Raw genomic sequence first — 24,598 nt, 5'->3', positions numbered from 1 at the left:
TCAGCTACAATCCTACAATTAAATTAGAGCTTTCATTAAGGACAAGGACACTGAGCATGGGTGGCAAGGCGAAGCACCTAACGGGAATGAGCTTATAGACAGAGAACTGAGGTGGATACAAAACACAAATGTTTTCCTATGGTTAAAGTCAGTGAAAGCAGACAGCTTTTATCCCTGCACTCTGAACGAATGGTAACAAGGTGGTTAGAGCTATCTACAGCCAAGCATGGTGCTATAGAAAACGTGAAGTGTGTTTAGAGGAGGAGGGAGAATCCTGATATTCACATTCCCAAGGCCTAAATAGTATGCGAGGTTTTTTGAATGCAATAACTGAAGAACACAAACTGGAACATGTCAAGAGTTGGCAGTGGTGAACTGTCAACCCAAAGCTTTCTGTCTATAAAAACAATTAATTGTATAGACCTAGCAAGTGCAGCTCAAATAATGCAAGTTGCACAGAATCAGAGAATCGTTAATTGGAAAAGACCACTGAGATCACAATGTCCAATCCCAACCCATCCACCCCACCATGACTACAGCCCTCATTGCCACATCCCCATGGTTTTGGACCCCACCACTCCCTGGGCAGCTGTGCCACTGCCTGACCACTCTTTCAGAGAAGAAATGTTTCCCAATATCCATCTTGAATGTCCCCTGGCACTTAACTTAAAGCCATCACCTGATTTCATTATGGCTTTCAGTACAAGGCTGCACTGGAAATTCCTGGGTAAGATAAAGATGGTGGGCAGAAATTAGTTCAAGGATTGGAGTTTGGACAGGCTTTGAACAATATCTTTATTAATGGTAGACCTCAGAGAAAGTGTGTTGTTATGCACGTTCTGCTGACAAAGTTGAAGGGGATTGTCAGTAAATAGGAAAGAATAATACTGAAGAAAATTTAGATGATCTTCAGGACTGGCAATGTTATGCAGTAACAGCAGCAGGATAACATTTTATGATGCTATTAGGGACGGAGAAGAATGTTCACCATCCAGTCAGGGAGCTCATCAGTTGGAAATAAAGGATGGGAAATATATATTGGGCCATATTAAAATGAATAAGGACTATTAACCACTGAAGGCATGAGAAGGAACAACACAAGATACTGCCATAAAAGGACCTAGAAAAGTCCATTAAAGACATAGAGGCATCGCTGTACAAAGAAATGGTGAGAGCTGAGCCACATAACATTACATGAGGCTGACCAAAACTGTAAGCACAGGTAGGGTGGAGACCAGACTGATCACAGTGAAGCTTAAGGAACAGGAACAGCACTGTTCTTATAGACCTACAAGTGCTAACACACAGCTCTGCGTTTAGAAATAGCAAAATAAATAATTCATTGTAAGCTACAGTCCAGCACTCATTATGGAAGGCCAACAGTCAACAGTCAACAGAATGAGCATCACCTTATTCTGCAGGTACCACCAGATCTGTATCACTCAATACGTAACTTGTAAGTTGGAAAATAAATCACGTATTTCTTCCTGACACCTGCAATTACCAATGTGATAAAAGAGAAGCCTGAAACCTTAAATCAGCCATTGAGCAAGTGCCCAGCTTTGTACATAGGACTGTCCTGAGAGCAATCCTAATCCGAAATGGAAACAATCAGCTTTACTGTTTGCTGCTTCTGCAGCCAGTGACAAACTTGCAGCTCTCCCAAACTCATTCACATCTAAAACTCAGGGCTTTATCAATCTATAAAGCAGAAACTAGATAATACTTCTCAATATTGTAAGCAATATTGAAAGGAACCAAACTGCAATGCAAAGTCAGGGGATCAAATTTACTGTTTTCTAAATAACACCACGGTCTCCGTGGTTAAAGTGTTTAAACACTGCTATTTTTACAAGAAGGTGATGTGGACCTTTCACAAGTATTCTGAATATTTTCAAAAAATTACAGAACAAAAAACTTGAAAAATATCTGCACAGCTTAATGCCATCTTCTCAAGTGAACCTCACCTCTTTACTCAACGTGATAACGTGTGTTGTCTTTGTTGGAAGTGATGCCAATGATGAGTTTGTGCAACAACTGATGCCAATGATGAGTTTGTGCAATAGTTAGGTCTAAAATATCACGCAGAAGTGAAGTTTGCAGCTTTCACTTAGTAATTGGTTTTGCTGGTTGAATAAGGGTGGAGAAGGATGATTTTGATCCCCTACGATTTGACTGAGTTTCTTTAAAAAGGCATTAATCAAACACATAGAGCCTTGTTTGTCATCTCTGTTCCAGTCCCAGCAATAGCTCTGTCCTTCAAAGGGACCCCCCTGTCACTCTGAGCACACTGTGTCGATACCTGAATTAGCCCAGAGCAAGCAGGTGCCCAAGGCTGCCCTGAATTATTATTAGCAGCAGCAGTTGTAGAGTGCCTGTGACTGCACTCTGTGATCTACGAGCATTTTCATGATCCACTGAGCTTCATCCACTGCTTGTGCAGCATTAGCATTATCACCACAGACAGCCTGACACCCGAGGCAATGCGTGTGTTAACTGACTGCACTGCATTAAGGGGAAGAATGAGCATCACCTTATTCTGCAGGTACCACCAGTCTTTGGCAGCACGAGGAGAAAGAGAGATGGCCCTCCAGCAGAGCCTTTAAAGAACATGATGCTAAAAAGAGACACTAAGAACATTTCCTCTGTTTTCTCATTCCAGGCTTGGTTTTGTGGCTACGACTCTTTGTTTGCTTTCCTCAGAATCCATATCCCCACCTTTAAAGTCAAAGCCCTTATTAGAGCATAGCTCAGTAAATAAACGAGCATCCCACTTGATTTCACAGCCCATTTTCAGATCCATTGGGCTGAGGTAATAGCAGACAACACAACCCTTGTGCTCTTAATCAGGAACAGAAGAAGTCTGCTGCAGGATTACACCGAGAGCTGCTTCAGCTTGGACAGCACACAGCACAGCCGAATTGCCACAATGCTCAAGAGAAAGGGAAAGTAGATAGAAATAATTCCACACAGGCAAAGAGCTCCTACCTGTATTTTTATTGGCCAGGTGAAGTTGCTGACGTAGACAAAGAAGGTGATGTTTGGATTGTTGCGGAAATCAAACTTCTCATTGGAGAAGCTGTCCTTATATTCCTTTATATTCGTTCTTGAAACAACAGGAATCTCCTCCCCAGCCTGCGTGCCAGCTGTTTTCAGATGTTAAGAAGTAACAAGAAAAGACGTTTCAGTGCATGTTCCAAATGACACATAAAAAGGGCCAATCACCCAGAATCCTAATGCTCTAAAATTCACTGTTCCTCTAAACACGACCACGTTAAGCTGCTCTGTGCTATCAAAACCACTGTATGCCAGAATATTGCATTACTAAAAATTAAATTAGCTCTCCTCTGCTGTTCCCAAAACACACTATTAAGATGGAAAAATATAGCTCTTTTTAACATTTTACTCCTGCCCCCAAGGCACAGCATTAAAGAACGTCACACAGCGAGTTCAGAGGTTAAAGCAGATGTTTCCAAGACAAAATTTGCATGTGTCAAAAACTGATAACTGAAGCAAGCTACCAAACAACTTAGATCACTTCCAGTTTTACCTGCAAAGCTTGTTGCCCAAGTAATATTGAGGTTGAAGTTTTTCGATGCATTGATAAACATATCCAGGTCTCTGTTTTGCTAGAGGAGAAAAAAAACCCAACAAAATACAGATCAACAGAAATACCCACAGTTTTTAAGAGGAGCAATTTCGCTGTACTGTTTCCTAGCAAACCTACACTGAAAAATAATCTTGGAGTTTGTTATTTATATGAAGCAAACACATCAAGTATCATCACATTAAGCAAATGACAGCCTGCAGAATTACTTCCATTTTCTGAAAGCAGTCCTTTCCTCCCCAAGGAGGACGTAGTAAGGAACAAAACAAGTCGTGTGCATGAAACAAAACAAGAAGAATAGAGATACAAGGTATGGGCTGAGCAACAAGCAAAGCAAGAACTGCTCAGCAGTTGTTTAAACAACTGTAACAAATCAACTGTGGCTCGTATGAAATTTTCCCATGACTATTTCAAATTTCATGGCCAAGCAAAGCTCTCATGGAACTTTGTGGAACTGGGAACACTTAGGAGACTACAGCTGGAGACTCCCAGTACTGCAACAGTATTTTTTTTTTTTTTCCTATGGCCATGGAAAACAAACACACAGCCAAAGGATGGTATTTGGTGATAGGAAGAGGGTAAATGGCTTTAAACTGTAAGAGGGTAGATTTAGACTAGGTATTAGGAAGAAATTCTTTACTGTGAAGGTGGTGATACAGGTTGCCCAGAGGGGTTGTGGATGCTTCCTCCCTGGATGCATTCAAGCCTAGGCTGGATGGGCAACCTGGTCTAGAGGGAGGTGTTCCTGCCTGCAGCAGAGGGGTTGGAACGAGATGATCTTAAAGACCCCCTCCCAACCCCATTCTATGACTCTATATTTCAGGAGAAAGTAGAAAGTTTACCTCTTCAGGTGTTGCGACGAAGTTGATTGCTGTGTAATACCGATCATCCTCTTGAGAAAGGCTGAAGGTGAACTGATAGTCGATGAGAAGAGTATCTGTGAGGAATGCACAGAGCAAGTTATTGCAGGTCTTGGAACAGAACAAACTTCCACAAAGCAAAGCATGATATCACTAAGGTACATCTAGCACAGGAGAACACCTAGGAGTCACTATGTTGATATGAATGAGTCCAACCACGTGTGATTTCACACAAAAGGGACAAACTCTTGTTATTATTTTCCTCTTAATGCCTCCTGGCGGCCCTCTGTTGGGTAGACACGAGCTAGGCAACCTTCCAATGTCTACCTTCAACTTTGACACAGCACTAAATAGAAATTTCCATGGAAGAAGAGAACCTGGTGGGGCTGAAACTGACTAGCACAGAGCTGCTCCAACGAGAGTTGCACATTTCTGAGTTTTCTTTTTGCCCACTTTACCAGCTTGGTGCTAATTGCATCAGTGTGGTGAGTTACCCTTGAAAAGAGACTGTCACGAGCTGCTGCTGCATCCTTGCTTTGCAACACAAATGGAATTTAAATTCGTTAAATATGGCACATTGGCAACTTCTGTGTCTCACAAAATACTTCTCGAGATCTTACCTTTACGTAATTTAAGATGATATCTCTCCTTGCCTGCCAATGTGCTGATCACTAATATTTGCAAATAAAAGCTGGAGAGTTTCCCTTAGGCAATCTGAACCTTGGCAAAGTATCCTGGAACTGCACAGGAACCCAACTGTTCATTTCAGAGGAAATGCAGGGATTTTGAAGCCTTACTCACTCTAACATGGAATAAAATAAATAAAAAATAGTGCGTTCCACTAACAAAAAATCTGCAGACCTGCTCTGATGTTGACTTATTAGGTATATATTTCCAAGTATTTTCCAGAAAACCACATTTCATCTGAATGTCACGTGAGAAATTTTCAAAAATTTGCTGTGGAAGTCCAATAGTGGCATCAAGAAGAGTGCACTGATTTTCTTCAGTGAAAGCTGGAGTTCTAAAAAAGCATTTTCTAGCCTTGGTCTTAATCTCTCGGACTGTAAGCTGATCTGTGGTAAGTAAGTTTTCAATAGGCTATTTTAAATGTCAAACATTTGTTATCTACAAACACAATCCCAACTGTACTCACAGTAACACGTTCCTTTAAGTGGATTTCCCTGATATCGGTTTTCTACTTCGCACCTAAAGAAAACAAATGTTTTGAAGGTTATTTTTTTTCCAGTTCTATTTATACCCAGATGCTGAAAACCTGTTCCAATAACACCACACAATTAAAAATAAAAAATACGTCTGAGCTGTACTGAGCTGCTGAAGAAATTACCCAAATCTGCCAGATCCCTGCAAAACAAACTAGAACGGAATTAAAATAAAATACAAAATTAAGGAAACTCACTTTGTATTCACTTGGAATGTGTTTAATAGCTCTTTGCAATGGATGGACCTCTATTACTGTAGTCAAAAACTGAAGTTTCCATTTGCATTTATGTCCATTTCTGGGATCCAGTCCTCTACATGTTAGCTAATGTAGTGCTTTAAAAATAAACCCGCCAACGAAATTATTTGAAATGAAATTACTTCCACTAACGTTACACTAAAAGCATTTCTGTTGTGTTGCAGAGAAACCTCCAGCAAATTCATTGCTCTGAAACAGTTCCATTAAAATGCCCCAGCACCGAAGTCTTATTTCAGACGTATTTATATTCCCCCAGAAGTGAAAGTGAAAATCAACCCAATTAGAAAGATCAAGCTAAGGATGAAGCAAAACGGTGTGCACATTCTGTGGGGTGGGGGCATTATTTTTCCTCCCATCCATTCTGCATGACGTCCCCAATGGAAACGTTAAAATAGAAATCTCTCCAGGCAATCATTTTGTTCCTGCTTTCCCCTGGGGGAAGCATGGCTGGCTGCACAGCCAATGGAGTTAGTCAACTGTCAGTAGGAAGAGATGAGCCCAGACATCATAAAATACAGTCATTAAAGCACGTGGGGGCTCTATGCCAGCGTGACTATGGCCCTTTGCTTTTGAACAACAAAGTGAAAGGAACTCACAGTTGACACTCATCTCCTTTGATTCCCTTGGTGGTGCAGAAACACTTCCCCGTGTTGGTGTTGCAGACGGAGGCATGGCCGTTGCACTTGCAAGCTGGTGGGAAAAGGGTGCAAGGTTGAACAAAGCAAAACACATTTCATGAGCAATTAGATCCAAATGGTGATACGTCAACAATTGACGTGGACACAAAAACTCTTTGGGTGCTCTCTGGTTTCTCAGGGCTGTTAAAAATAGAACCATACGACAGAATGGTTCCAGGGACGACCTTTTGTATGAAACCACAATCCAAATGCTTCTCTTCAGCCTCCAAAATCTATTTAACTTCCTCTCGTGTTGCCAGATAGCACAAGGGATATCACAACGGGTAGGAAAAAGGCAGAGTTTCAAATTATTCGGGGCTCGCTAACACATTTCATTTAAACTCAAAACCCAAGAGAAAACAGTGATCTCTATTCTTTGCTAGCAAAGCAAAGCTCCCGGTGCTTTCAGGGCTTCTTTAAGAAATAAATCTGCTGTTGAGAGAATGTTATTAAAGGAAGTGCATTTGCAGTGTGTGGGATCTTTGGTGTCTGTGCTTTGAGTACTTGGGGGTGCAAACCCCAACCCAGTTTAAGATGGCTGTGTGTCCCTCACCACATGGTGGATGTGCCTCCAAAGAACGTTCCTAATTCCAGTTGAAACACTCGTGTTGACACACTCTGAGAGCTTTTGTTTGCATAAAAGTAGGGGAGATACGAGCGAAAATGAAACAACAGAAGTCGTCATTGAAGTCAACTTCAATTGAAGTCAAAATAACAGATCTAAGAACTCCTCCCAGTCCGTGGGTGCCTTTCAGAGTTTGTTCTGTTGATGGCCTGGAAGATATATGCACCTGGAGCCGTGAGAAGTGGGAATAGGACATAAAGCAAAGATCCCTCATTTGTGCTCTCCGAGTTTGCTGAAACTGCACGATTTAAAGGATGGTGCCAAAGCATTTCAAGGCACGTGCCACAATGTACCAGCAGGTTCTCAGATGAAGTCCTCATCCCGAATATTCTTGCCCACCTTGGATCTTATTTTATGAATCCTTTTGATGCCTCCTTTGTATTGGCATGTAAGGAAAGCTCTATTGTATCACAGATGCTTAATTGTGCTTCTCATCTGTGGATGAGTGGTTTCCTAGCAGCACCACGGAACAAAATAGGAAGAGGCACAAAGGGTTATTGTGGAAGCAAGTGGACGAGTGAAGATCTGACAAAATCATTGTATTCCGTGAAGCAAACACACTTCTCATTAGTGGCACTAGAAAAAATAATAATTCTTAATACTACTGAGTATGTCTTCTACTTCCTTCTGCTTTGCAATACATAAACCGAGTGAAATTTGTTCAATATTCAACAATAATGCATGTAAAAATAAGGAGAAGTTCCAAGCTGTGTGTTGTTTAGATGCAGACAGCAGCACGTTGAGCGTTAACACTTGGTCCTTCCTCACTCATTAGCCACAAGATTATCGAGAAGATTTAGCATCCCAACATCTCTACTTAGAACAACAGCCCTATTCACACATTTTCCTACGAGTCCCATTACTGGAGATCGTTCAGTAAAAGACTGGAAGATGCACACAGAAGGGAGATTTTCTCCTGACTTTTCAGGACACAAAGAGGTTGGAAACAAACTATCAACAAAATGCACTAGGAAACCTTGTTGGACCACAGAACCGTAGGGGTTGGAAGGGACCTCAGGAGATCCCCCAATCCAACCCCCCCCTAAAGCAGTTCCCTACAGCAGGTTGCAAAGGAAAGCATCCAGGTGGGTTTGGGTATCTCCAAAAAAAGTGACCAAAACACCTCTCTGGGCAGCTTGTGCCAGGGCTCTGCCACCATCAAAGGAAAGAAGTTCTTTCTCGTGTTCAGATGGATTTTGTGTGTTCCTGTTTGTGCCCAGCATCCCTTGTCCTGTCTCTGGGCATCACCAAAAACATCCTGGCCTTATCCACTTGACCCTAGCACTGCTCAGATCCCTCTCAGCCTTCTCTTCTCCATGTGAACAGCCAAAGGCTCTCAGTCTGCCTCCATCAGGAGGTGCTCCAGTCTCCCACCAGCTCTGCAGCCATCTGCTGGACCCTCCCAGCAGTTCCCTGTCTGCCTGGAGCTGGGAAGCCCAACACTGGGCGCAGTGCTCCAAATGCCCTCCCCACTGCAGAGCAGAACGTCAGAATTGTTGAAAATGGCTTTTGGATTGTGCAATCCTAACAATGAACCTGAGTAAGCCTTTTTCCACCTTCTTCACAACCCCTAAGTCTCTGACTCACCGGAGATGGTCAACAGGATCACATCACCTCCTCCTGCCTTTGGGGTGCTTCAGCACCTCTATGGCAACCACCGTCTGACCTACCTTCCCATGACAAGTGCTTCTGTCCCCAAGCACCCAGAGGGAGCAGGCATCGCTGTGCCACCAGCAAACACCTGGCAGATGCACGTGGAAGCGCTGCCGCAGCAGCAATCTGATTGCTGGCACAATAGCACCTTCCCTTCTCTTGCAAATAACTTCCTTATCTACTGCCAGCATATTTTCATGGGAAACTTTAATCAGAAATTTCAAAAAATCCTGAATGCAGTGAAAGCACCTTGCAGCTATTTTTACATTTGATGTACTGCAATTCCTGCCCTTCCTGATTAACGTTGCTCTACGTTGGGCACTTCCTAAAAGCAACTGCTGAGCAGTGATTTGCCTACCGCTTCGTTATTATCTGCCCAGCTCTGCAAACACCAAAGCCTGTGATGATACACAAACAATTCCTTCAGAGGTAACAGCAGTTTGTTAACAATTCTTAAACACAAGTGAGATAGCAAAGTTCACCTGCCCTGGTGGAACAGAGCAGCAGGAAAAGGCATCTGGTTCTATTCACTCTTATTCCTCTTCCTCCGTTGCTTTTCACTCTGCACAGCCTTACATGTTTGAAAGGCTACTACTGACCCTACAGCGTCTCTCAGCCTTCTGATATCTCATCAGAATTGAAAATAGTCCCACCCATGTTTCACCAGTACTGCATATTTGACATTTTGGGGATATTTATGACCCCTGGATTGAACTCACACTAAGTGTTCAATGCCTGCTCGTTGAGATGGTATTTCAACTCTTTGAGAAGGTAGATAACAGCAGGACAAGGGGGGATGGTTTGAAGTTGAAGGAGGGAAGACTTAGGTTGGATGAGAGGGGGAAGTTCTTTACAGAGAGAGTGGTGAGGTGCTGGAACAGCTACCCAGAGAGGCTGTGGATGCCCCGTCCATCCCTGGAGGTGTTCAAGGCCAGGTTGGATGGGGCTCTGGGCAGCCTGGGCTGGTATGAAATGTGGAGGTTGGTGGCCCTGCGTGTGGTGTGGGGGTTGGAGCTTCATGATCCTGGAGGCCCCTCCCAACCCTGGCCATTCTGTGATTCTGTGATTCTATCAACAACCGTCTCCAGAACAGATGTGACCACGGGCTCTCAAATCACAAATCATAGAATGGCCTGGGTTGAAAAGGACCATAGCGATCATCTAGTTTTTGATATGATTGTATTAGTTTATGATTTTTTCTCCCAAGTAGAGAAGCACACAACAGTGCACAGCCACGCCTGAAAAGAGTGGGATCAGCACATCACTAATGGGAAAAGAAGGAGAGATGGCAGCTTAAATGAGAGAGAAAGCAGGAGTTTGCTCCCCTGTCCATCAGCTGATCCTCATGTGAAGCATTCCCCTCCAGAATCCTTTTCATGGAGCAAAACTTCCAAGTTGGCAGCAATCATTCTGGCTGCATCAGATATGATGATTTCCTCTCGTTTTACCTCCTCTGACCCACACAAGTCTTGCTGCCCACCCTCCTGCCTCCCTCGTTCTTTTACCATCACAGTAAACAGCATTAAATCACAGCAAATTAAAAACCTGGGCCCAAAGCACTTGAGAGCAAAGCACTTTTGACATGAGCTACCAGTTTCATCAGATAGCGAATGAATGCTGCTCCAAAGTCTCTCAACACATTTTCTAATTTCTCTTTCAGGCGTCTGGATGACTTCAGTCTATCATACATTATCTCGACAAGAAACTATTTTTGGACAATCCTCACACAGAAGAGTCTAAAGTAACTAACTCTTGAGTTTTCACAAGCATAGAAATGCAACAAATACAAAAAGGCACACTGTGATGCAATGATTAAATCTGAATGCTCAGAGCAGGATTGCACATTTTCTCATGCCAGCTCAGCCTCAATTTATTCATTCCTGCACTTCAAATTACCTTCATGCAAAATGAATTTAAGAATATCAGCGGTATTTAATCTTGCAGATAACGTTCTAAAATAAAAGTGTCAAAGATGCACTTTCTCCTTTGTACCAGGAGCATTGTGCCGTCTGTCACAATTTCATATCGCGGAATCATAGAATGGTTTGGGTTGGATGAGACCTTTAAGATCATCTAGTTCCTCTGCTATAGGCAGGGGCTCCTCCCACTAGACCAGGTTGCTCACAGCCCCATCCAGTTTGGACTTGAGGGCCTCCATGCATTCTCCAGCTGCTGACTCCCATCTTCCCCCAAAAGGACGATGCTGCTTCCAGCAAACATAATTAGACGGATTTCCAAATGTTTCTTTTTCCCCTGGATTGCCTCCATATTTGGAAGGAGCAACCAATGCAATTTATAATCTACTTTTTCCATCACTGTGTCATGTTATAATCACTCCACCCAACTGTATTCCATTAAAGCTCCTTGGAGCAAGAAGCATCCTCTCTTTCATCTGCATATCCTCTATCACAGCTGGATGTTGGTTTACAACTGGTGTCCCCATGCTACAGCACTACACGACTTGCAGCACTTCTGAATGTCGTTGAAAGGTTTGAGGACAGAGCTCCAAATCTCCCAAGTTTATTTCTCAGTATTACTGAAGGAAACTGTACGGGTCCTTCAAGAAAGAATTCTTTCCATGTTGTTAACTGGATCTTACACAACTGAAAAATTACTTTGTGCCAAAGAGACTGAAAGCACATTACAAACTTAAAACGCAATTTTAACAGAGATCACTTAATCCTCAGTTGAAACCCAGCCAACCCCTCAGTGAAATACGGCAATCCTTTTACGAACCAGGCATTCATAATAATAAATGCACAACACATTAAGCAAATGTAATAGAAAGTGGAACTGAGATAAGCGGAAATTTGTCCAAGACATTGGGATTAACACCATTTCTTTTCAAAACAGGATTGTCAAACACCAAAGCTAACTCATTTTTCGGTGTGGTCATTCGAAATGTACAAAGGAGGGGAAAATCATTTTAATCTCGTGCAACACAAGTCAAAGAACTTCATCAAGCCATTTCTGTATCTTTGATTCAAAGAAGCAAGGATGGTGCCTTGCCTGCAGGAAAGAAATGTATTATCGGGATATAATTTCAGTTAAGATAGAAAAGGAATAAGTAAAGAGCAATAAAACACCAAAGCATTCAGCAAAGGAAGAATTCAGGCATCACTTACGCTGGCATGTTCCTCCATTAGTAGGATCCCCATAGTAGCCAGAGATACAAGTTTCACAGTGTTTGCCAGTTGTCAGATTTTCACACTTCTCACAGATGCTTTCATTTATGCACTTACTGTGCCCATTGCACTGGCAGGCTGAAGAAAACAGGAAAGGATGAGTATCTGTGCTCAAATGCAGCACTGCACACAGCAGTCTGTAACTTTTGGAGAGGCTGAATGAAACCATTTCACGCAACTTTCAAAGAGGTTCTTGCTAGAGATACATAAATTTTCTAGAGATACATGAACTCAAAGAGAAGCGTGCACTGAAAACCTGAAATTTAAAGCAGCAAACAGAAAACTGGACTCTAAACCACTACGTGAATATTGGACAGATGGAAATGGATGCAGATAGAAGGATAGGTTTACAAGGATGAATGGGAGGAGAGGTTTCAACAGCAATTCAGTCATTTTATTCTATGTACTTAGTGTCAAAAACATTATTTCGGCATCTCCCTAAGCATTACTAATAGCTAAATCAACTGTCAAAGAATCGTCTTTCTTTTTAAGAAACCTTAAAATGAATAAAAGCTAAAAACTCAGTAAAGGTTCAAAGGAAGAGAAAAATCTCACAAGAACAATGCATGGATTAGGGAAAAAAATTAAATCACAGAATCATTAAGGTTGGAAAAGATCTCTAAGATCATCAAGTCCAACACCAACCCATCCCCATCATGCCCACTAAACCACATCCAACCACTGGGGGTTGGGACTAGATGATCTTTGAGATACTTTCCAATCCAGGCCATTTTATAACTTTATATCCTTAAGTGCCACATCTCCACATTTCTTGAAGGCAGGTCTTCAGATAGCAAATCTCTGCAGCTGTTCTGGAGATAGCTCAACTCTTCCCATCTCAAACTGTGTTCCTTTTTGTGTCTTCCAAGCTCTCCTTCTTCCATTAACAGGTCTGAAGCTGCTGTTGCTCACCCTGAATTTAACTCTGCTACGCTTCACCCACTTACCTGGACACTGGATAAAGGACCAGTTATAATTGTGTTCTCCAGCACACATGCTGACATTAAGGACAGGCTCCAAGCTTTGTTTTCCTGTTGCAGATGGGGTTGGTATCTTGACTGCACCTCGGTAGGCTCCATCAATGCATTTCCCCTTGCCAGTGTTGCTGGGATCCGTGCACCACCCACAGCCAGGCTGCTCGAGGCAGTGAGAGCACGTGCAGTAGCCTGAGCAGTTTTCAGCTATTAGAAAAATTAAATAAAATCAAACTGTGACATAAGTCACCGTCTCAAAACACAGGCAATGATTAAGGAGAGCCCTTTTGTGACTTAGAGTAATTTTCTCCCCAAAGCCTGTAAATATTTATTCTGATATTCAGAGCAAGAGGTATCAATTCTCATTCCTATCAGCATATTTATTCTAGAATCTAAATTAACAAAGGTTGAACCAAGCAGTGAATTAGGAAACAATGGAACATAAGTTAGGAAACAACCCATATAAGGCCATGAAATGGCACACGCTGAAATCAGAGCTGAGGGTTCCCAGTTAGAGATCATCTCTGCCTGATCCTCAAATTAGGAATGAGTTATCCCAAAGCAAAAGAAACAAACAAAAAAAAAATAATTTATTTTTAACACAAAATTTCTACTGTGGGATATGCATAGGCAATAAATCAGAGCATACATGTAAACCATAATTTGGAGTTCATGATTCCACTTAGAAGATACAGAAGAGATGCAAACAGAAGTTAATCACATGAAATCATGTAAGAGTTTTAATTGGAAGGGTAAGAATTCAAATAATGAAGCAAGCACTTCTTCTGAAAAAGAAATTTGAGATTTCATTATTTGAAAGCCCAGACTATCTGCCATTGAAGACTATCTGCCATTGAGTTTATTTGATAGCATCCATTATCAGACCCCAATTCTCTCCAACTCTTTACATGACACAGAGGATTCTGTAAGACTGAGGTGAACAAACCAAGCTCCCAGGGCTGTGTTTTTGAAGACCTCCATAAACACAATGCTACAGGATACCCAACGAGCAGAGCTGTTGGCCAACACCAGACCCCTCCCACCCATTTGGAAGCAAAAGCAAGGACTCACGTGGACAGCTGCTCATGGTGTACCACTCCATGCACTGCCCGTAGGGGAAGGAGGCCACGTAGGCGTTGGAGTCCACGCACTGCTTCATGTTGCTGCACCACATGCACTCAGAGCTGCCACTCGTGCACTCACCACACATGGTGCGCAGGGCGCAGGGCGTGCGGCACTGCTTGGCGCTGTGGTTGGCTGTGGGAGGAGGCAAAGGTCAGCTCTGAGTCAAAAACCCATAGGTAACAAACCCCTAAAGTAGGTTATGAAGACTGGAAAATAGTTCAGCATCGTAAAGGTGAAATATTTCTTTGGTAGTGTGTTGGTGGTAGAGCTCAGTGTGACAATATGCAACGGCGTGTAATGGGTTTATGTTGAGCCATGGAGGGTTCAGGTGGGATATTAGGAACAATTTCTTCTTTGAAAGAATGGTGAGGTATTGGAACAGGCTGCCCAGGGAGGTGGTGGAGTCACTGTACACCTGCAGGTGTACAAGGAAGGGTAAAGGTGGCACTGAGGAACATGGGTTAGTGGGCATGGAGGGGATGCTTTAATGGTTGGACTCGATCTTAGAGGTCTTTTCCAACCTGAATGGTTCTATGAGTCCATGAGATATTTAATACATTGGTAAGAGGGGTGGCTAGCAGGGATAGGGAGGTGATTGTCCCCCTCCACTCTGCTCTTGTGAGGCCTCATCTGGAGTACTGTGTCCAGGTCTGGAACCCCCAGTACAAGAAGGACAGGGAGCTGTTGGAGAGGGTCCAGAGGAGAGCCACAAAGATGAGCAGAGGGCTGCAGCACCTCCACTATGAAGACAGGCTGAGGGAGCTGGGCTTGTTCAGCTTGGAGAAAAGAAGGCTGTGGAGTGACTCATTGCAGCCTTTCAGTACCTAAAGGAAGTCTACAAACAGGGGGGGATCAACTCTGTGAAAGGGTGGATAACAGCAGGACAAGGGGGGATGGTTTGAAGTTGAAGGAGGGAAGATTTAGGTTGGATGTCTGGGGAAAGTTCTTTACAGAGAGAGTGGTGATTTGCTGGAACAGCTGCCCAGAAAGGCTGTGGATGCCCCGTCCATCCCTGGAGGTGTTCAAGGCCAGGTTGGATGGGGCCCTGAGCAGCCTGGGCTGGTATGAAATGTGGAGGTTGGTGGCCCTGCATGTGGCGGTGGGTTGGAGCTTCATGATCCTTGAGGTCCCTTCCAACCCTGGCCATTCTGTGATTTTGTGATTCTGTGAATATCCCAAGTTGGAAGCGATCTGTAAAGATCAATGTGTCCAACTCCTGGCTCCACACAGCACCACCCAAAAATCAGACTCTAAGGACTGTAAAACCACTTCTCCTATTATGAGTGCTTATCCAAGAGTGCTAATGATTTCAAAAGTGGTTGTAAAACAATTTAAAGATCACATTTATAACACTGCTTACCTCAACAGGTTTGTTGATGTGCTCCTTACCTATTTACCCAATCAATGTCTTGGAAATCAGAATCATCTAAACTGGAAAAGACTGACAAGGATGGGGACTGCACCACTTCCCTGCAGTGCTTGCCAGTGCTAGACAGGGCAGGAATCCCCATGATTAACTAAGCACTCTGGGATGTGTTTTAAGTTATTTGATCGGTTCCACGCATGAAACTTAGTACTGAAAGCAGAACTAAGTCAGGAACTGCTGGTGTGATCCAATGCTTTATCATCAGCTTTAAGTGCTTGCTCTCAGACCATAAAACCAAGTGAAAGCTTAAAACAACTCCAAAAGCTCTCAGTTAAAAGAGAAAACTCTGAATTAGGATTCCACATTCATGATCTGCACCCTGTGCTTCTATGATGCTCAGCTTGAAATGGTGTACCTCACTTGCAAATATTATGTAATAAGCCAACTTTCCTAAAATTTAAAAGGCACTAATCGGTATTCAGAAATAATCAGCTATAATAACTGAGCGGAGTTAACAGACCAAACCCTTTTTAAAGAAAGATATGCAGTTCCAACAAAGCCAGAAGTCTTTTCCCAAAAGCCAGTAGCTTCTTTTTCAAAGTTCTCCTATCTCCAAAGTGTCTTGCCCAATTAATTTCAAACTTTGATAAAAATCCTCCTCTGGCAATGGAGCCTGGGAGGGGAGAGAGGGGAGTTCAATTGGAAAGTGGCTTTTATTTATTTATTTTTAAACAGTAGATTGCTCCACACCATAATTAACCTAAATGTCACAATCAGGTATGCAATTTAGAGAAAAATAATTAAACTCTAATGTACTTTAAGAATTTTACAGTTAGCAATGTAAGCATAGAGTTATTTATAACTTTTGATCCCTGTGTGGAATACCTACACAAGACACATTTTCAGAACCACTTTTCTTTGGCAAAATCATGATGCAAATGGGATAAAAAATGGGATGTTTTTTACTCTCAGGGACATACATCTACATATCAACTTGTCCCCTAAGAAGGGGGAGAAGAGAAGGCTGCAAGGTGACCTGATAGCAGCATTTCAATATCACAGAATCACAGAATGGCCAAGGTTGGAAGGGACCTCAAGGATCACGAATCTCCAACCCCCCTGCCACGTGCAGGGCCAACAACCTCCACATTTAATACTAGACCTTCAGTATATCTGAAGGGGAGCTCCAGGAAAGAAGGGGACAGACTCTTTCAGCATGCCTGTGGTGACAGAACAAGGGGAAATGGTTTCAGACTTAAAGAGTGTATATTTATGTTGGAGATAAGGAAAAGATCTTTTGCAATAGGGGTAGTGAGCAATGGAACAGGTTGCCCAGAGAGGTGGTGGATGCCCCATCCCTTGAGTCACTCAAGGCCAGGCTGGACAAGGCTCTAAGCACCTGACCTAGCTGTGCATGCCCCCATGTCAGGGAGCTGTGCACGTCAGGGGAGCTGAACTAGATGACTTTTAAAGGACCCTTCCAACTCTAAGGATTCCATGATTCTAAGGGCCATACACTCAGAGCCAGTGTTACCTGCCCTTTCGCAGACACTGCCATTGACTTCATTGATGCACGTTGCTGCCTTCAGTCCCTGGCTGGAAGGCTCAGCTAGATAACCACAAAATCCAGCATCGCTGGGTTCACTGGGGAGCCACTGGAGCAGGGTGTTGGTGAAGGGTGACATGTCCTCCCAGCACCAGTATGACACATTGATCTTCCTCAGGCCAACCCATGGAGTCAATGCTTTGGACTAGAAATATAGAGGGGGAAAGTTATCACACAGCTTTATTTACTTTTTGGTATGAAAATAAACATCACCACACAGTGCTTGTAAGGAACTTCGACAAATTTGGTGTTGCAAAAATGCATGGGGGAGATACGTGTTTTTCAGTGCCATCTGAATTTAATGCTGCAGAGGTACAGAAATTCTCTTGGAAACAGCAATGATTATTTTTTCTTTACACTATTTTTCTATTTATCTGCAACATGAGGAGCACAAGCCACTCACACCAGCTCATTATGAAATTAGCTGCAAGTCCCCTACACAACTTAAATGATAAAGTGTACCTGCTTTACAGCTTTTCTTTAGCTACAGCTGTCCCTCAGCAAAACCATTTCCCACATTATGACCACTTAATACCAACTAAAAAGGCTATTATTTCCATTCCTAGGGCTCACATTTTAAAGGATACCATAGCAGGAAATAATATGTACATGGAAAATGTTTTTCCTCCAATGTAAAGGAGCAAGTGTTGTTAGGGAAGGGTTGCTAATCCATCTTTAGGAATTTACATGATACTTAACCACTCCTGGAGCTGGTTTGCAGTGTCCCAGGGCTTGGCTTCCTCTCCTCACTTAAGAGTTAACACGCAGCCTCAAGTGAATTGACCCTTAACTTACACTGGTTCAGCTGAATCCCTTCTAAAAACCCAACACTTGTTGAAACATCACTTGAAAAATCACAAAGGGAATCAAAGCAGGAAACGCTCGTTTCAACAGGGCAATATTTCTCTTCAATACTGAAGTATGCTCCTCTCTGAGAAGCACCAATCCTATTGCCTCCAGTCTGATTTTTCCTATAAAAACCTCTTACTGATTGCCAGACCTGAGACCCAGGATGAGGAACGCTGATGCTCTCAGACCAAGCTTTCACAGCCTCAGAGCACCATTCTTTGCTATGGTTCAAGCACCCCTCACACAACCTGCCCCAAATACCTCTGCACTTCTGCAAGTGGCTGGAAAAAAAACAATATTTATTTTCCTGCTGCTTGAGGATGGATGAATTCCAGCTCACTCCTCACTGGTTCAGACAGCAAAGCACCTGCCACTAAATCAAACGTAAATAACTCCCAATAAGCCAAGCAGGTCTGCAGAGTTAAGAAGCTGACATTTGAAACAGTGCTTTCCTGAGCAGAATAAATAGCTTTAAATGCTTTATTTTAAACACCTCCGGCGCCCCCAAAGGGACCTTTACTTATAAAATACTGTGTAGATGTCACAAGAGAACCACTTGCACTCCTCTCGCAGCCATGTATCCCACAAGGGAAATGTGTGTGTGATTTCATTACAGAAAGCAATACCTTTGAGGCACCGTGTATGTTTGTATTTATCTTTCCCATTTACATTCTCTACAATTTCACTTCAAAAACACCCATAGGGTATGTTGAATTTCAAAAGGAAAAATCAGTCCTTCTCAGTTAAGAGGCATGTCTGCTCCACAGAGTGCACACCGTGCCTCAGCAAGGACTCCTCCACAGCCAGAGCTTAATTACTCAGAGGACATAAAAGAGAAGCGCTCACCGAAGACTGCATCTTCTGTAGCTCCTTCAGAACAAATTCCACCTTTTTCTGGGTGGTGAGAGAAGCCAACGAAGCTCCACTGGACCTGCAGGACAGCTTGGCGTGATCGTAGTTCTCCTTTGCATTTGTAATTTTCAAGCAAGAGTTGCTGACCAAATGCCAGTTTGTTCCACAGATATTTTCTGAAGGAGGGAAAAGAGTAAAATAGTAAAATCAGAGGTGGGAGTGACTTTCACAGTGTTCTGAGCAGTGAGACATCTTCCATCAAAAGAAACCCTACAGCTCCATCCAACCCAGCACGACCCACTGGCACACTCAGAAGTACCTATGTACAAGTACAGAAGAAAGCTGTGTAGGGGCTCTGGAGTCAAAGTCACCACTTGGTTACTCACAACAAAGGTTGGCAAAGCACTTCTTTGTACATCCAACAGTGAAATCGTTTCAAAGGAAAAGTGGAGAAGAACTCCTTACACTTGGCAGGAATTATTTCCCTGACTCCTAACTAACATGTTCTAGTGAGGCACTGGCTCAGGTTGCCCAGAGGTGATGGATGCCCCATCCCTGAGACACTCAAGGTGAGGCAGGATGGGGCTCTGAGCACCTGATGGAGCTGTGAGTGTCCCTGTTCATTGCAGGCAGTGGGACCAGATGGCCTGCAAGGGTCGCTTCCAACTCAAACCATTCTGTAGAGCTGATGTCCAGATCCAAAGTCTCAGTTTAAATTATTCTGAAAACTATCAAGAGTTGGGTTTTCAGACGGGCTTTTTACAATCACCTCCCTCCCTTTTCTACAACCAATTAAACACCAAATCCTCCATCCGTCTCACTAAGAGATGATGTTTTTCTCACTTTCATGGTTCTTCTCTGAAGTCTCATCATTTATTCACTTCTCCAGACTAACAGAAAGCAGACCTGGACATGTCCAGAATTACCAGGGGAAGTTCCTCCATCCTTTTTAAAGGTCCTGCCCTCGTTTTTCTCTCTTTCTCTCCTATGAGAAAAGGTTGAGGGAACTGGGCTTGTTTAGCTTGGAGAAGAGAAGGCTCTGGGGAAACTTCATTGCAGCCTTCCAACACTTGAAGGGAGCGTACAAACAGGAGAGGGAATGGCTGTTTACGAGGGTGGATAGTGATAGGACAAGGGAGAATGGTTTTAAACTGAGACAGGGGAGGTTTAGGTTGGATATTAGGAGGAAGTTTTTCACTCAGAGGGTGGTGAGGCACTGGAACAGGTTGCCCAAGGAGGCTGTGGATGCCCCATCCCTGCAGGCATTCAAGGCCAGGCTGGATGTGGCTCTGGGCAGCCTGGGCTGCTGGTTGGTGACCCTGCACATAGCAGGGGGTTGGAACTGGATGAGCATTGTTGTTCTGTTCAAGCCAGGCCATTCTATACTACGATTCTATGATATTTTAGTAACTGTGTAAGTCAATTTCTGAAGATGCTATAATTCTCTCCTAGTTACTGGGAAAAAAAAAAAATTCTGTCTGTGGAGGAGCCTAATAAACAACTGCTATGAGCTCCCCTGGAAACATGCTAATAAGAGAATTTTCCTTATACACTTAGGTGTTATTTGCCTAACACGTCCAGTATGTGACATTCTGCTTTTGCACAATTCTAGTTTCTAAAATCAAATGGCATGCATTATTAAACCTAATGTCTCACCGAAGCTTATTATATCAACAGTGCTGCTTTCATCAAATGAAAAGAGAGAGAGATGAAATGCAGGCTAATAATTATACAAATGATTACACTGCTCTTCAGACAATTGGGACTGAAAAATATTCCATCAGACTTTCTAAATTTGCTTGCAATAGAGTTTCATGCCAAAATTGGGTTGATTAAAGAACACTATTCCTATATAGCAGTAAACTGTCACCCACTTGGGAGTTTTGTTTTAAACACAAACAAAAGAAACAAGAAAAAAAAGAAAACCAACCAAAAAAGAAGACGAACATTGCAACCACTACTTTTGGATTGGGTGAATGTGGAGCTGCTTACACAAACTCAAGCAATACCTACCCGGTAAAGCAATGCACTCCTGATTCCTTGGTTCCCACTGACAGTTCTGATCCATGGCACAGCTTTTACAGCTTGTCTTTTTGTTACAGTAATAGGCAGGGTTATCCTTAGGACAATTCTCATAAGCAGTAATGGGAACCTAAAATAAATTGCACCAATGAGGCTTCCATCCAAGTAACATCAGTTTGTAAGAGTCATAAAGACTAGCATGCTCAGCTTCACATTTCAGATCTACAAGAAAATCTGTAAGTTCCGATGTGGAAACACTGCAGTGTGCATTCAGGATATTCCCCCAGACTAGCACTTTCCTCCTTAAAGCTGTTCCCTCTAGGGGTAGGGAAGTTTTTTCTAAGGCTCTAACAGCAAACCCAAATGGCTTTGAGCCTTACTGAATAACCACATCACCCTGACAGTAAAAGCTTCATCTCTTCCTCTCTGCCCTGAGGCATCAATAGGACAAGGGGGAATGATTTTAAACTGAGACAGGGGAGGTTTAGGTTAGATATTAGGAGGAAGTTTTTCACTCAGAGGGTGGTGAAGCATTGGAACAGGTTGCCCAAGGAGGTTGTGGATGCCCCATCCCTGCAGGCATTCAAGGTCAGGCTGGATGTGGCTCTGAGCAGCCTGGTCTGGTCCCTGCACATAGCATGGGGTTGAAACTAGATGATCATTGTGGTCCTTTTCAACCCAGGCCATTGTATGATCCTACAATGATGACGATCCTCCTCATTTCAGGACTGGGGAGACCCACAAAAAGCCCTCAGACCCACATGAAAAATTCAAGGGTGTGAGCAGCTCAGAGGCACAAAAGCACAAGAAATAACAAAAGGATGGGGGTCATCACGCTGCCAGATGAAAATAATTGTTATTTCAAAGGCAAAACATAAACTACAGAAGCATTAGAGAGACTTTACCTGTTCCTCTGTGCAGTTGTTATGCATTGAGATACACTGGTCGGTGCACCACTGACAGTTGTTTGTGTTTGCTGTACAGCTATAGCAGTCTGTAATCTGATCACATTTTTCATTGTCTACAACTATTAAAGAAAAAAACCTGCATGACCAAAAACAGGCATTTCCTGACAGAGCTCTAAGAACTTGATTACATACAGCAAAAGATACAACCAAACAGTGGAGCCTGGAGATTTCCTCTTATCAACCAGTTAGTAAATGGGATTCTTTCTTTTCACTCAACCGAGAGAGAATTGCATTCATCAATTGCTTTTAGTGCCCAGGTAGCAATCAAAACACAACAGCAGAAAACACACTGAGACACTGAAGCCCACCAGCAGCATTGGGGCACACATGTTCCATCAATGCACATGCAAACCATGCCAGAGGACGTTTCCCAAGGACAGGGAAATCTCCCACTGCAGGCCCATTTTGCTGAAAGCCTGCCCTTCAATTATGTGCAGCATTTTCATGCAAAGCTTGAACTTTCCACTTCATCTTTCCAATTGCTTATCGCCTGTGTTTTGTGAGAATTTATTGTACATTCAGAGCCCATCAAAGCAGTGTCCCTTTACATCAATTTCTTTTAAATAATTAAAGGCTGCAATCTATTACAGAATCGAGGTTCATGTAATTCAATTCAGAGCAATGAACGCATTGGGATAAAGTGCTGAAAAGTTGTTAAAAAGTTATCATATGAAGAACACAGGAATCAGACCTTAAAAATAATGCTCTTTTTCTACGCCCCAACCCAGATACGAGCATAGAAGGTGACAGAAAGCACTTAAACCACTTATCCTGCTGTCTCAGGGTAACACAGCAGACCCAGGTCCTCCTCCCTCACCTCACAATGAACAGAAAGCTCTCACAAGGTCAGACTTCAGGGCCAGCACCTACAGAGCAACAACCCTGACGCCGTCTGCGTGGGGTGGGACCGTACATACAAACAACACCGGAGAAAAAAGCTGATGAGGAAAGGGAACTAGGAAGGATTTGGCACATACCTGGCTTGGCAGGACAATCCTCAAGGACCTTTTGCTGTTGCTGCACTGTGGCCATTTCCCAGGGCACGCAGCCAGGCCGGGCAGGAGCCCACACACAGCGCACGCCGGGCCCTGCGTGCGTGCAGGAGGTCTCGTTAGTAAAGGCCTCACATCTCTCTGGTGTGTACTTCAGGATGTCGCTCAGCAGGAGGCTGTTGAAGCCTCCGAATACATACATGGTGCTGGAGAAAATGCAAGTAAAGAAATGTTTCTCCTCAACATCTTTTTCAGTGGCGTAGACATAGTGAGATTGAGTTTACTCTCGGGAAGTTTGCTGATGTCACTAAGCTGAGAGGTGCAATTCATAGAATCATTAATGTTGGCAAAGACCTCTAAGATCCTCTAGTACCACCCTGACCCACCCCCAGCATGCCCACCGACCACATCCCTCAGTGCCACATCCCCATGGTTCTGGATCACCTCCAGGGAAGGTGACCCCACCACTACCTGGGCAGTTGTGCCAGTGCCTGACCATTCTTTTGGAGAGCAAATTTCCCCTGGTATCCAACCTGACCCCCCAGCGGTGCAACTTGAGGCCATTACTTTCATCCTACTGCTGTTATCTGGGAGAGGAAGCCTTTTGATACAACGAAGGAATGCCATCCAGACAGACCTGGACAGGCTCAAAATGTGGGTCTGTGAGAGCTGAATGAGAATCAACAAGGGCAAGATTCTGCACTTGGGTTGGGGTAATCCCAGCTATGTTTACAGCCTGGGAGAAGAACTCATTGAGAGCAATCCTGCAGAGAAGGATTTGGGGCTCCTGATGGATAAGAAGTTGGCTGTGTACCAGTGCTTACAGCCTGGAAGGCCAACAGTACCCTGGGCAGAGGGGTGGCACAGGGCAGGGAAGGGACTGTCCTGTCTGCACTGCCCTTGTGAGGCCTCCAGCACAAGAAGGACAGGGGGCTGTTGGAGCAGCTGTACCTCCAGAAGGCCATGAGGATGCTCAGAATGCTGGAAGAGATCTGCTATGGAGGAGGACTGAGAGCTGGGGGTGTTCAGCCTGGGGAGGAGAAGGATTTGGGGAGAACTCACTGAGTCCTTCCAGTACTTAAAGGGAATTTATAAACACAAGGGAGAGTGATTTTTTTACACAGTCTGATAGCGATAGGACAAGGGGGAATGGCTTTAAACTAAAAGAGAGGAGATAACATCTGACATGTTAGGAGGAAATTCTTTACTCACTGGGTGGTGAGGCCCTGGCACTACTGCCCAGATCTGTGAGTACACATCCCTGGAGGTGCCCAAGGCCATGGACGGGCCCTGGGCAGCCTGAGCTGGTGGGGAGCCAGTGATGGAGGGGCATTAAGGTCTCTTCCAACCCAACTATTCTGTGATTTTATCCAAAATTATGCCACAATTCTGTGTGACACCTGATTAATGTGACCATATATAAAATGCTGCAGGAATGCACGATCCTCCTGTAAAAACAGTGTCAAGAAAAGGAAGAAAGCTGACACAGGGGAGACAGTATTGCAGTATTAAACCAGCAGTCAGGAACTGTGACAAAACAATTCAATGCTGTCACATACTGCCGCACTGCTGCGACAAAACCACAGATATTTTTATGGCTGTTATCAACTGAGCAGAGATCCATTTCCCCCTCATGTTTTGAGGGGGGGAAAAGATGTTTTGTTTTCTTTTTTTTAAACCTCCTATAACATCACAACTGCTTCGGGCATAACATCAAGTTCCAACAAAAACACAACTCAAAAAAAACACACCTGTGCATC

General features: G+C 43.5%; 1 protein-coding gene across 3 annotated transcripts in view; it reads right to left on the bottom strand.

Annotated features, from left to right (window-relative positions):
* Positions 1 to 24,598, bottom strand: part of ATRN (attractin) — a 151,755-nt gene that overhangs the window by 63,286 nt on the left and 63,871 nt on the right. For all 3 annotated transcript variants that reach the window (XM_085223755.1, XM_085223754.1, XM_085223756.1), the window contains exons 12-24: positions 22,824 to 23,044; positions 21,784 to 21,905; positions 20,870 to 21,008; positions 18,851 to 19,032; positions 17,084 to 17,300; positions 14,130 to 14,315; positions 13,032 to 13,265; positions 12,025 to 12,162; positions 6,541 to 6,634; positions 5,621 to 5,673; positions 4,450 to 4,544; positions 3,551 to 3,629; positions 2,989 to 3,146 (exon numbers count right to left, since the gene is read on the bottom strand). In XM_085223755.1, coding sequence (XP_085079881.1) covers positions 2,989 to 3,146; positions 3,551 to 3,629; positions 4,450 to 4,544; positions 5,621 to 5,673; positions 6,541 to 6,634; positions 12,025 to 12,162; positions 13,032 to 13,265; positions 14,130 to 14,315; positions 17,084 to 17,300; positions 18,851 to 19,032; positions 20,870 to 21,008; positions 21,784 to 21,905; positions 22,824 to 23,044 — 1,918 coding nt within the window. The remainder of the gene's footprint in view (positions 1 to 2,988; positions 3,147 to 3,550; positions 3,630 to 4,449; positions 4,545 to 5,620; positions 5,674 to 6,540; positions 6,635 to 12,024; positions 12,163 to 13,031; positions 13,266 to 14,129; positions 14,316 to 17,083; positions 17,301 to 18,850; positions 19,033 to 20,869; positions 21,009 to 21,783; positions 21,906 to 22,823; positions 23,045 to 24,598) is intronic.

Source organism: Meleagris gallopavo, chromosome 4 (assembly GCF_905368555.1).
Source record: "Meleagris gallopavo chromosome 4, MGAL_WU_HG_1.1, whole genome shotgun sequence".
Lineage (NCBI taxonomy): Eukaryota > Metazoa > Chordata > Aves > Galliformes > Phasianidae > Meleagris > Meleagris gallopavo.
Note: the sequence above shows the minus strand (reverse complement) of the source record. Positions and strands in the feature narration are given on the sequence as shown.